The sequence below is a fragment of the Arabidopsis lyrata genome (genome assembly GCF_000004255.2).
Source record: "Arabidopsis lyrata subsp. lyrata unplaced genomic scaffold ARALYscaffold_1, whole genome shotgun sequence".
Taxonomy (NCBI): Eukaryota; Viridiplantae; Streptophyta; class Magnoliopsida; order Brassicales; family Brassicaceae; genus Arabidopsis; species Arabidopsis lyrata.
The window spans coordinates 25,176,774-25,190,303 of NW_003302555.1; the positions used below are offsets into that span (position 1 = coordinate 25,176,774).

General features: G+C 44.0%; 1 protein-coding gene across 1 annotated transcript; it reads left to right on the forward strand.

Moving 5' to 3' along the window:
* Positions 1-5,899: 5,899 nt before the first annotated feature.
* Positions 5,900-7,551, forward strand: LOC9327544 (E3 ubiquitin-protein ligase ATL76). Its single transcript, XM_002891436.2, has one exon. It carries the CDS (start codon positions 6,653-6,655, stop codon positions 7,328-7,330), a length of 678 nt encoding a protein of 225 aa, XP_002891482.1. The 5' UTR covers positions 5,900-6,652; the 3' UTR covers positions 7,331-7,551.
* The last annotated feature ends 5,979 nt before the right edge of the window (positions 7,552-13,530 follow it).

Genomic DNA, 13,530 nt, shown 5'->3' on the forward strand with positions numbered 1-13,530 from the left:
TAGTGGGAGTATATGTATACGGACCCACTCCCCCCCTTTTTTAATTAGGGGGTAGCTGAACTCGTCCGAGGACGAGCTGCCTACGTACCCTTTTCAGGGATCAAGCCACCCCGTAGTTCAAGTGCATGCGCACCTTAGGTTTTTAGCGGTAATATTTCCTTAGATGCATTGCGTTCCAGGATCTAGGTACCGCTTTGCTTTTCATGTTGATGAGTTCGTAGACGCCGGGACGGATTACCTTTGCGATCGTGTAAGGTCCCTCCCAATTCGTGCCGAGCTTACCTGCGTTATGCTCGGCGGTATTCTGGAAAACTTTGCGCAGTACGAGCTCTCCTTCGTGGAAGCGGCGATGCTTCACGTGAGAATTGTAGTACCGAGCCGTTGCATTCTGATAGTTCTGCATACGGATCAAAGCCGAATCTCTTCTTTCGTCAATTAAGTCCAGCTCGTCCAGCATCATCTGAGTGTTGGAATTTTCCTGCTCGGGGAGAAAACGTCTTCTCAATCCCGGGATCTCGGCTTCGGTGGGAATCACACACTCCGTGCCGTAGACAAGGGCGAAAGGTGTTTCTCCCGTGGCCCGCCGCGGCGTGGTTCTGTGCGACCATAGTACTCCTTCTAATTCATCGGCCCAGCGGCCTTTCTTCGCGTCGAGGCGCTTTTTTATTCCGTCGAGAATTGTCTTGTTTGCCGCTTCGGCTTGTCCGTTCCCTTGAGGATACCGAGGCGTTGACTTGCTGAGGCGAATTCCCCATTTCTCGTAGAATCCTTCGAACCGAGCCGAAATAAACTGCGATCCGTTGTCTGTAACGATCTCGTAAGGTATCCCGTGGCGGCATATGATGTTCTTCCAGACGAAGTTCTCGACCTGCGCGTCTTTGATGATGGCGTAGGAGTCCGCCTCGATCCATTTGGAGAAGTAGTCTGTCAGTACGAGGACGAGTTTCTTCTGCTTGGAGTCGTGTAGAGGTCCGATGATGTCCATGGACCATCGCATGAATGGATAAGGCGAAGTGATGGAAGAGAGGAGCTCGGCGGGTTGATGAATGGTTGGCGCGTGTCTGTGGCATTTATCACACCGTTGAGAAAACTTCTCGCAGTCTTTGACCATTGTATCCGTGGCGTTTGATCTTTATAGCCAGGGCTCTCCCGCCAGAATGGTTCCCACAAGATCCGCCGTGTACTTCTTCCATGACTCTCCGAGCCTCATTTCCTTCGACACAGATAAGGAGGGGGCCGGAAAATCGCCATTTAAAGAGTTCTCCGTCGATCAGAGTATACCGAGCCGCTTTGGCTTTAAGCTTCCGAGCTGCCCATTTTTCAGTAGGAACTTCTCCATCGGTTATGTAGCTTCGGATGGCTCCGATCCATTTGGCGTCGCTTCCGTATTCGGGCTCAGTTGCGTCCGTAGTTTGCTGGTTTAGTAGTTCGATGTCCATTTCTTCCGGTTCTTCTGTCTCCCGAGCTGTTAGAACTTGATCCTTGCTATTTTCTTCAATGCTCGACTTTTCGATGAACTCGACCGGTATGATTCTCTTTAGATTCGGGTCGGAGGTTGAAGCCAGAGCTGCTAGGGCATCGGCCGATGTGTTTTCACCTCGTGGGATTCTGGTTAATTCGAATTCGCCGAACTGTTTCGCCAAGTCTTGCGTGAGAGCAAGATACGCTTCCATTCGTTCGTCGCGAGCCGCATATTCTCCATTGAATTGATTAGCCACGAGCTGGGAGTCGCAAAAGGCTCGCAGCTTGTTGATCTTAAGTCCCCGAGCCAGCTTAAGTCCTGCTATCAGCGCTTCGTACTCAGCCACGTTGTTAGTCGCGTCGAAATTCAGCCGAAAGGATTGTTCAAGGATTTCACCCTCTGGTGATGCTAGGCGGATTCCGACGCCAGAACCTTGTTTCGAGGATGAGCCGTCGGCGTGGAGGGTCCAAACAGCGTTGGGTGACCCTTCTCGGGCGTTCTCAGTTGGCAGCTCGATGATAAAATCGGCCAGGACTTGAGATTTCGCACATGTTTTGTTCCTGTATTCGATGTCGTACTCGCTGAGCTCTGTTGCCCATTTGGCCAGGCGTCCCGATTGGCTCGGACTGTGCAGGATGGTTCGGAGTGATACGGGCGCCATGACGACAATTGAGTGAGACTGGAAATATGGCCGTAGCTTCCGAGCTGACATTACTACGGCGAGGGCGAGCTTTTCGGTTTGCGGGTAGCGTGTCTCCGCGTCGGTGAAGGTTTGCGAGACATAAAATATCGGCTTCTGCTCTCCTCTGTCTTTCCTGACTATGACTCCACTTATCGCCGTATCAGAGACTGCGATGTACAGAAATAATGGCTCGCCTGGGACTGGTTTTGCTAACACCGGTGGATTAGCCAAATACTTCTTCAGTTCCTGGAAAGCTTCTTCGCAGCGATCGGTCCATTCGAATTTCTTGTTTCCGCGCAGAGTATCGTAGAAAGCCAGGCATTTGTCAGTGGACCGCGAGATGAATCGGTTCAAGGCTGCGACTCTCCCGGTGAGACGTTGGACTTCGCGCTTGTTCTGTGGTGAGGGCATGTTCAGTAGAGCATCGATTTGCTTCGGGTTTGCCTCGATGCCTCAGTGAGTTACGAGATATCCCAAGAATTCTCCCGACTTTACCGCGAAACGACATTTTGCCGGGTTGAGCTTCATGTTGTGCTTGTTGAGCTGACGAAAACAGTCGCATAGATGGGCTATGTGATCGCTCTCTTCAAGGGACTTGACTAACATGTCGTCGATATAAACTTCCATCGTCTTCCCGAGCTGCTCGGAGAACATCCTGTTGACGAGCCGTTGATACGTTGCGCCAGCGTTCTTGAGTCCGAAGGGCATGACTTTGTAACAGTAGATACCTCGGTCTGTGATGAAAGCTGTCTTCTCGCGATCGTCGGGATGCATGAGAATCTGATTGTATCCTGCGAAAGCATCCATGAACGATAGGAACTTATTTCCCGCGGTTGCTTCCACTAAGCGATCGATATGTGGGAGTGGAAAACTGTCTTTAGGGCAAGCTTTGTTCAAATCGGTGAAATCGACGCAGACTCTCCACTTGCCGTTCTTCTTTTTAACCACGACAGGATTTGCTAACCAGTCCGGGTATCTTGCTTCGGAGATCGAGCCGATCTTTAAGAGCTTTTCTACTTCAGCGTTCACGGCATCTGCGCGATCCCGACCCAATTTTCTTCGCTTCTGCTTGATGGGTTTGAAAGATGGGTCAACATTCAGCTCGTGGCAGATTACGTCGATGCTTACCCCAGGTAGATCTTCAGCCGACCAGGCGAAGGTGTTGATGTTCTCTTTGAGGAATGATATGAGCTCGGTCTTGATTTCCTCGGTTAAATCGCTGCCAATTTCCACGCATCGTTCAGGCCGTTCGTCGTCGAGGCTAATGGAGATTACAGGATCCGAGGTAGGCTTCTTCTCCTCGCGCGCCTCCTCGATCTGTAATTGCTATAACTGTTTAGATATAGCCTTCTCTTCACTCCGGCCAAGTTTTGATTTCTTGTGATCTGTTTCTACCTTCGCTTCAGTGACAGGGTTTCGGAGTTTGTGTGCTGCCATGAAACACATCCGAGAATTTTTCTGACTGCCCCAGATCGTTTTCACGCCATTGGGGGTCGGGAATTTGACACACAGATGATATGTTGATGCGACAGAGAGCTTTCTTTAAAGCCGAAAGAGCGGCTACATCTGTAATTCCTTCGACCTTGGCTAGCGTCGATTTGAATGTTTTGAGGAAATCTCTTAACGGCTCGGTGGGCTGTTGAGACAGGGACCACAGATCCGCGTCGGAGGTTCCGGGGTCGATGAGCACGGAGTATTGCTTGAGGAACAGTGTCGACAGCTCGTCGAAACTATCAATCGAGTTTCGTTCCAATCTTGAAAACCACTCCAATGCGGGTCCTTTGAGGTGTTCCACGAACAGTAAGCATAGACCTGCATCCTTTTCCCCGGGTTTGAACCTGGCTCGGGCCACAGATATCACGAACGATTTAATGTGGCACTTCGGATCGGTTGATTCGTTGTAAGAGTCGATTCTGAACTTTCCTAGATTGGACATCGTCGTTTCGGAAATTCTTTTGGTGAAAGGCGTATTCCGAGATTCTTCCAAAATTCGGTCGATGTTCGGTGCAGAGGACGAAACGCTATGTATCTGGGTTTTGACGAGCTTCATATCAGCTTCCGCCTTGGCTAGGGAGGCTCGGATCTTGCTTAGCTCGTCCTCTCTTTCGGATTCTTTGGCCCACCTTATGTTTTCCTCAGTTTCTTCGTCATCAGTAAGGTCCGTTCGCTCGGCGGAGTTAGCTCCGGCTCGGGTGCGCTCGTCTTGCAAATCATCTGGCTCGTCTGTCACGTCCACTGCGTCTGGTTCGGTAGGATCATCTTGGTTCTCGCGTCTGGCAGGGTCGGCTCGGGTTGCGACTCTGGTGTTGTTGGTTGGTGTTGCGAACGTGAGTCTTGTTGGGTTGATGTCAGGCAAATTCCTCCGAGCTCGTGGCGGCTGAGTCTGGAAACGCGTGGTTTTTTGTTGCCCACGTGTTGCGATTTCGTCGACTCGCTGCGCCAAGGTTTTGTTAGCTTTTTCTTGGTCGTCAGCTTTTTTCTGGAATTTAACCATCAGGTCTTTCAGCTCGGCTAGAGTCGCTATGATCGTCGGATCGGCTTGAGGATTCAGAGGGTTCGGGATCCCTCCTCCGGCTGGTGGTGTCTGACGACCGTCTTCGTTCATCGTCCTTTTCGGTAATCGAGTTCTGCGTCTTAGAGTAAGAGAATTCTAAAGTATCCCCACAGACGGCGCCAAACTGTGGAAGTTGAAACTAACACAATCGAGATTTGTCTAGGGTTTTAATTTAGGGATACGATAAAAGTGAATTCTCAAAGAACAACAGAAACAACTGTAACCAAAGATGGTGTTCTTGATCTTATTGATGAAAAGAGTAGTTTTAATCATACAAGAGTTTGATCGTAAAAGAAAAGATGTTTGTGCTGTGAGAGCTTTTGCGTAGTGTAATTTCTAGAGCGATATTCCTCCCTTTCTGCGAGAGCCTTGAATCTCTTTATATAGGGGTGATAAAGCGCCTCTCCCGCGATATTCTCGGAAGATTTCCATTTATCTTGAAGTCGGCTTAGAATATCGCAGAATAAGAATAATTTCCTTATTCTTCGGAGTTTCTTGGAAGATATCCTGATTTGAGTCGATCCTTTGAGATTCTTCCTTATCATTTCCGGGTTTATCAGAAATGATCCTTCTCTTTCGGAAATGACGACCTACTTGGAAATGGTACTTCGAAGACGAATATTTTACCAAGTCTTTGCCTCGGGTGACTTGTGCAATCGGCTCGGGGACAAGAGAGGCACGGCCCAGGCTCCCGAGGGAAGCCGGCTCGGGTCCACGGAAGGAGCCAGCTCGGGGGTCTCGACACGAACCGGCTCGGATTCCCGGAGTGAACCGGCTCGGGCACTTGAAGGGAGCCGGCTCGGGTTCACAAGCTTGCTGACAGACCCCGAGCAGATTACCGGCGTTCCCCGAGGCAACCAATGCAGTGACCCGAGGTGAATGGCAGTTTGCCCCGAGGTGAATGGCAGTTTGCACCGAGGTGAATGGCAGTTTGCACCGAGGTGAATGACAGTTTGCACCGAGGTGAATGGCAGTTTGCACCGAGGTGAATGGCAGTTTGCACCGAGGTGAATGACTCGCTTCACCGAGGTGTCTTCAGAAGTTCCCTGAGGCGTTCGAAGTTCGGCTCGGTGCTATGGGATGAAATCCGACCCCAACACATCCCCAAAATGAAATTCCCTACATTGTCAAAACAGAAAAAAAAGATATTTAGAAGGAAAGATGAACAAATAGATATTTACTTAAAAGTTCACCAAAAGATGAAAACTGAGCAATGGCACTAAAGAATAGGTTCCACCAAAGAAAGTCAATAATGGTACATAGATGATTAAGAGACAGGACTAAAGCTCTGTGTTTCAGTATTTCAACTTTCTAGCCAAAGTGTAATGTTCCTGAAACTTTTCTCAGCATTAAAACCCATTGGGTCCAAACCATTTGTACATCATGAATGCATCCAGCAAAACTCTTACTTGAATATTCTCACCAAGTCGCGTTATTTCACCTCAACAAAACCATTTATATGCAGACATGTAGCTGCTTGGGAATATCAAAATAGATTTTGCAAATATGATCCGAACTTAAAACATATTACAATGGAAATAAAATAAAATCCTTCTTATTAAGAATCAACAGAAGACAAACATGATTAGACAAAGTTTTTTAGTATAAAGTGACACAAAAAAAAAAAAAAAATTTCAAAATTCAATGTCTCGACACAAGCATCTTGTGGTTAGAGGGGGTATGGGCAAACGATACATTCAGCACTCAAGAATTCATGGAATTGGATAAGCTCTTTCTGGGTCCCAACTCTCATTTCAAAAAGGAAACCACTTTCTTAAACAAAAACTATTACTGTCCAATTATAAAATTCTCTCAGTCCCCACTAAGTAATCAGTAAGCATCTCAAGCTATATATAAGACCACTTTGCATTCCCCAAAACTTTAAGAAGCAATAACCAAACAAGAAAACCAGAGAGAGCAGACTTTGATTTAAAGCTTTTTCAAGGAGTAAAAAATGTCTGTAAATGAGTTACCTTCTTCAGCTCAATACTTCCAAGAAGGATTCCTTGGCGATTTTGTCTCTAGAAAGCTTCTTCTACACGACCCATTTGACCACAACTCTCTACGAGTCTTAGCGGTTGCACCATCTCCTCTCATAACACATGAGAACAACCTCAGAGGGAATGTTCTGATGCTTCTCTCAGTCCTCATCTGCGGCATCATCTGTTGCCTTGGGTTACATTACATCATTCGTTGTGCATTCAGACGTTCTTCACGTTTCATGATCTCTGAGCCTATATCCAGTCTTCCCACACCACGAGGTTCATCAGACAAAGGAATCAAGAAGAAAGCTCTCAGGATGTTCCCGGTCGTGAGTTACTCACGTGAGATGAACCTGCCGGGGCTTGGTGAAGAGTGTGTCATTTGTTTGTCGGATTTTGTTTCCGGTGAACAGCTCAGGCTGCTCCCCAAGTGTAACCACGGGTTCCATGTTCGTTGCATAGACAAGTGGCTTCGACAACATTTGACATGTCCGAAATGCAGACACTGTCTGGTTGAGACATGCCAAAAGATATTAGGTGACTTCAGTCAAGCTGATTCAATGGCAGCAACACCAACAGAGAGCGTAATTGTCAGGATTGCTCCTCTAGAACCTGAAGGAAGAGTAAACACTTTTAGAGAAAGCAGCTAGATGCAAAGAAAGGCAGAAACCAACAGCAATTCAGTATCTGTCAGCAGTTAGATAGATGATTTTAGTTTCTAAATCATAGAAGGGTTCCAAAAGAGGAAAAAAAAACACCGGATACTTCTATTTTTTATGTCTTTCTTTTTTGCCTGTAGCACAAAGTGTCGACAGAGAGAATATAATTCACTTTTCAATACGAGTTCATCAAAGTTCTTTTGGCAAAGTTATTTTTAATGGTGGAATGTCAGTTATGCATTCTTATCCAAAAACTTCAAGAATCATCTATAAGCAAGATTGATAAGTGCTAGTCATATTCTTATATGTCGCAATCACTACACAGAACCAAAAAGTCACTAGACAGAACAAATAGTTTCCCAGTAATGAATGCCAAGGTTTGTGTAAAGAAGCAGTGGTCCAGTCTACAAGATGCATGCATCTACGATCCAGGCCTCATCTTGTGTATGCTTGATATTGAAAAAATGCATCTACCCACTTAACACGACCCACTTTATAAACTACCTATATACCTCAAAGCCAATCAACACACATGAGTCATCGGGATAGCAAATAAATTATTTGAAATAACACATGTCACAAGATCCTTCCCCCGATGATAACGAAATAAACTCTGCCATAGGAATATGGACCCAACCAATAATAGAGCAAACCAACCAACATAAGTTTCAAGTTAGACCTGAAAGCTACTTTGGGGAATGCATCGCCTTGTAAGATTTCAAGTTACACCAAACTTTGTCTTGTAAGATTCTCAACCCCCAGTCAGTGATAAACCCATCTTATGAGATCTAACTTTGACACCAGACATATCCATGCCAAAATACACTGTACAGATGTAGAGTTGATCTGTAGATACCATCCCCATAAGTCACATACCAACATCTAAGTGAGGGTGTTGTGAAGCAAGATAAGTGAGAAATCCTTCACCATTATTAAACCAAAGACTGTTAAACTTCCGGATCTCCTACTCTACTCTGAGGGTTGATACTAATTACCTTATTGATGCCTCAAATATACTCACCCTTTATCTTATCTAATTAGTACTAAAGCACGATCTGATACAAACTTTAATATACTTGCTCTATTATTCTTCTTTTCTCCACAACAGGCACACTGTTGTAAACTGTGTTGTTCTATTGATTAATGAATGAGATTTCGATACATATATATACATGATGAGGGGAGACAAATCCCCATTGGGCTAGTAAACCCTAAAGCCCAAAAGCCCACTAAGTACAATATAGGCCGTCATAAGGAGAATCTTCAAGAACATGGGCATGGGCCTTCTAGGACATGGACATGGGCCTTCTAGAATATGCATAAGGTCCACGGTTATGGAGTCCATCCAACATGTGGTTTATAACACTCCCCCTTGGATGACATAACCGTGTAGATGCCAAAGGATCTCAGTAATACGCTTGGGGATGCTGCCTCATTAAAACCTTACCAGGAAAACCCATTGGGACAAAACCATGGTTAAGGAAAAAGAGTACAGCACGTATTACTCCCCCTGTTTTGGTCATCCCTGCAAGTCCTTAAGTCTCCGCATTCCAATTTGATGCGTGAGCTTCCTCAATGTCGATGTTGGTAATGCCTTGGTAAAGAGATCGGCTGAGTTGTCGCTGGATCGAACTTGTACCACTCGAACTTCTCCATCCCTTTGCAAGTCATGCGTGAAGAAGAACTTTGTTAGAATGTGCTTCGTCCGATCTCCCTTGATGTAGCCGTCCTTGAGCTGAGCGATACAGGCTGTTGTCTCCTCATATGATGGTCTTTGATGTTGTAGTAGCTGCGCCTTGAAGAAGGCTGCCTACGTACCCTTGGAAGGGATCAAGCCACACGTAGTTCCTATCTATTGACCATGCCATAATCTGATTTTACCTGCATCAGCAAAACAAACTAAACCAAAGCAAACTAGACCTTCTTTGGTTAGATCAGTATAGAATAAAACCCAAATAAACAAATATAGGAAGAATAGAATTTAAAATTTAACCAAACCTTCCTTCAAACCTTTCTAGTGCCTTTGGGTTGATCATGAACTAAATTTAGGCAAAGGAGGTTCACGGCAAAACATATGTCTGGTCTAGTGTGGCTAGCCAAGTACATTAACGCTCCTATGGCACTAAGGTGTGGCACTTCAGGATCGAGAACTTCTTCCTCATCCTTCTTTGGACCGAATGGATCACTATCCAATCCGAGGCTTCTCACCACCATTGGGCTGCTCAATGGGTGGGCCTGGTCCATATTGAATCTCTTGAGTACTTTTTCAGTATATGCCTTTTGATGCACAAGGATTCCATTATTCACGTACTCAAGTTGCAATCCCAAACAGAATTTTGTCTTGCCTAGGTCTTTCATCTCGAATTCTTTCTTTAGATATTTGACTGTTTGGGCGATTTCCCCAGAGGTTCCAAGGATGTTCAAATCATCCACATATACTGCTATTATCACAAACCCTTCGTTTGCAAATTTCTTTATGAAGATACATGGACTGATGGGATCATTCTTATAACCTTCTCTGACTAGGTACTCGCTTAATCTATTGTACCACATGCGTCCACTTTGTTTCAGTCCATAAAGCGATTTGTTCAGCCTTATGCAGTATTGGTCTCGAGACCCTTTCTTATCTTTATCTTTGAGCTCAATACCCTCTGGTAATCTCATATATATCATCCAGTGGACTTATATAAATATGCAGGCATTACATCCATTAGCCGCAAATCAAGTCTTTTTCTTTATATAGCCAGACTTAGCAAAATTTAAATGTCTTAGCATCCACCACAGGGGAGTATGTTTCTTCATAATCTATCCCCGGTCTTTGTGAGAATCCTTGTGCTACAAGCCGTGCCTTATATCTCACGATTTCATTATTCTCATTTCTCTTCTTCACAAAGACCCATTTGTGTCCTACTGGTTTTTACATCGAATGGTGTCCTTAAGGTCGGACCAAACTCATTCCTTTTCTTAATGATTCTTAGCTCCACGTTTTATGGTCTTGTACCATTTAATCAATCAAGTCTTTGAGTGCACTCTAGTATAGACGTGGGCTCCTGATCCTCATTTATATTCATAAATTCAAGTGCTACCTTGCATGCAAAATCATCTTATGTCGACATTTCTTATATGTTCCATTATGTTCCAGACATGATATAATCGATTTGAGATTTATTATGGTCAGGACCTTTAATACTTTGCAGCTTGGCGTCCCAAGCTACATTATATGGTACCTGTACCTTAGAGCCGGCCGGCCTTATCTCCATGTCTGGGATGGTTTCCTTAGTAACCTCGGATTCCTATTGCACCTTTCTTTGATTTTCGAGGATTTTTATCTTTGGAACCTATTGGTCTACCACGTTTCTTTCGTGTGTTAGACTCGGTAGCAATTTCATTGATTCGCTTTTGGATATCAATACGTACTGGTGCATTACAAGCTGGTATGTACGTTTTTGTAACTTTCTTTGGGTCAGCAAAGGAATCTGGCAATTGATTAGCTAGCTTTTCAAATGTATAATCTTATGGACCTCTGATTCTCATGCCAGAGTCCGAGGATCTTGCCAATTTAAGGATGTTTGATTTCATTATATTTCTTTTATTGCTTTACCCAGCTTGTTCGTCTCTCCACCTATAGTAGGAAACTCGGATTCATTAAAATGACAATCCGCGTATCTAGCCTTAAATAGATCACCCGTAGTTGGCTCTAGATACTTAATAATGGTGGGAGAATCAAATCCAACATATATTCCCATCCTCCTTTGAGGTCCCATCTTTGTTTCTATGTGGTGGAGCAATCGGTACATATATGGCACACCCGAAAGTCTTTAGATGGGATATGTCTGGCTCATGACCCATAAGTAATTGGGATGGTGAATATCTATGTTCACTAGATGGCCTTATGCGTATAAGTTCTGATGCATGTAAAACAGCGTGTCCCCAAGCGGCTACTGGGAGCTTCGACCTCATGAGTAATGGTCGAGCTATCAATTGAATTCGTTTAATGAAGGATTCCGCTAATCCATTCTGTGTATGTACATGTGCTACGGGATGTTCCACACTTACCCCCATGGACATACAGTAGTCATTAAACGCTTGGGACGTGAATTCACCGGCATTGTCTAGACGTATAGTCTTAAGCGGAAAATCTGGAAAGTGGGCTCGCAGTCTTATTATCTGGGCCAATAACCTAGCAAACACTTGGTTTCTAGTAGATAGGAGACAAACATGCGACCATCTTGTCGATGCATCAATGAGGACCATACATATGTCTCCTTGTATCCTTTCCAGAAATTTTAAGGTCTCTTTATTTACCTTAGCCGGTGATGGCCTTATAATGAGTTTCCCTTGTGAACATGCTTCACACGTGAGATTCTTAGGGATAACTCTTTTCTCTCTTAGGGTGTGCCCCTTTGAATTAGTTATTAGTTTACGCATCATACTATGACCCGGATGGCCAAGCCGGTCATGCCATAAAGTGAATTTCTTGATGAACTCTTTGTTCATTGCCATATTAGCTTCGATCATATCGATTTTAGCATAGTAGAGACCAGTGGATAATGCGGGTATAGTCTCTTAGGACTTTCTTATGTCCTTGGGTGATCTCAATTATATTTAGGAATTCTTTGTTCCCTTCACCCTTTGTTTCAATATGGAAACCATTCAATCTTATATTTTTGAAACTTGACAAGCTCCTCTTCGAGCTGGGTGAATATAGGGCATCGCTTATTTCAAGATGCGTGCCCTTTGATAAAAGTATATGGGCATGACCATGGCCCTCAATAAGACTAGCTATACCCGCTATGGTGCTAATATTGGCATTTTTCATTATGAGATTTAGGAAAATATCTCTTATCTTTTGTGTGGCTCCACTATCCACCACAATTATGTTCTTGTCCTCGGCCATTTCTTATATGGACAAGAATCATGTTCTAAACATAAAATAATATAAAATAAATTCAAGCAAATAACAATCAATGAACACATAAAATGCAAAGAAAAACATAGAGGTTTTGATGTCGAAGTAAGATTTATCAACTTGATTCTTTTATGCAATCAGAAGTTTCATACTCTATTAGATCATCTTGATCATGTTCACCATCTTTATATACCAAATGGGCTTTAGGATTCTTCCCTTTTACACTCTCTTGATAGAGGTCACAACGATGTTTGGAAGTCCTACATATCTTAGCCCAATGGTTTCCCATTCCATATCTATGGTATACTCATTTGGTCGAGTGTTGTGGTTTGGAAATACCACATCGTCCTCGCCCTCGACCACGGCCGGAATTGGGTCTACATCCACGGTTATAGTGGTTCCCATGGCCGGATGAGTTATAGTGGCCACAACCACGTCCTTTCAATACCACATCTATGGCATACTCATTTGGTCGAGTGTTGTGGTTTGGAAATACCACATCGTCCTCGCCCTCGACCACGGCCGGAATTGGGTCTACATCCACGGTTATAGTGGTTCCCACGGCCGGATGAGTTATAGTGGCCACAACCACGTCCTTTCCATCCACCACGGTCACGGCCGTGTGGTCTATCACTTTAGACGTGGTTAGATTCTTTGGATTCTTTCTTATCCTCTGCGGCCTTATTGGCATTAGGTAATGGGGTTAATCTATGAGGTCGTAACTCACTGTTTTTATCTGTAAGTCATTATTATTTTTTTTTTTTCATCTAGCAATAGACTCATCCACGGACTTATAGTCCTGGATTATGAGACTCTCAATAAGATGGTGGCTAATATTGTCTTGTATCTATCTTTCTCTCTTGGCATTCTTGCCTTATTAGATACATTCACCAAGTCCTTTTGACTTTAGGATAATCTTAGTATCCATTGCCCATTTTAAAATAATTATCTCCTAAGAAATTTAGGGCAGTAAAGTACAAGTTGTAATTCAACATCTACAAGGAAAAGTTTTGAGTCAAAATCATGTAATCGTTAGTGTCATGCGGTATTTTAGACCGAACCATGAATCGATTTACTTAGGGATTTGACTTTCCTCTTTTGCTTAGGATTAGATTTCCTCTTTTTATTAGGATTAACTTTTCCTTTTCCTTTTTAGGATTTACTTTCCTCTTTACTTTAGGATTAATTTTCCTATTTCACTTATGATTTTAGATTTTAAGATTTCCTATTTTAATTAGGATTTTAGGTTTTAGGGTTTTGAGATTTCTTTTAGGATTATCTT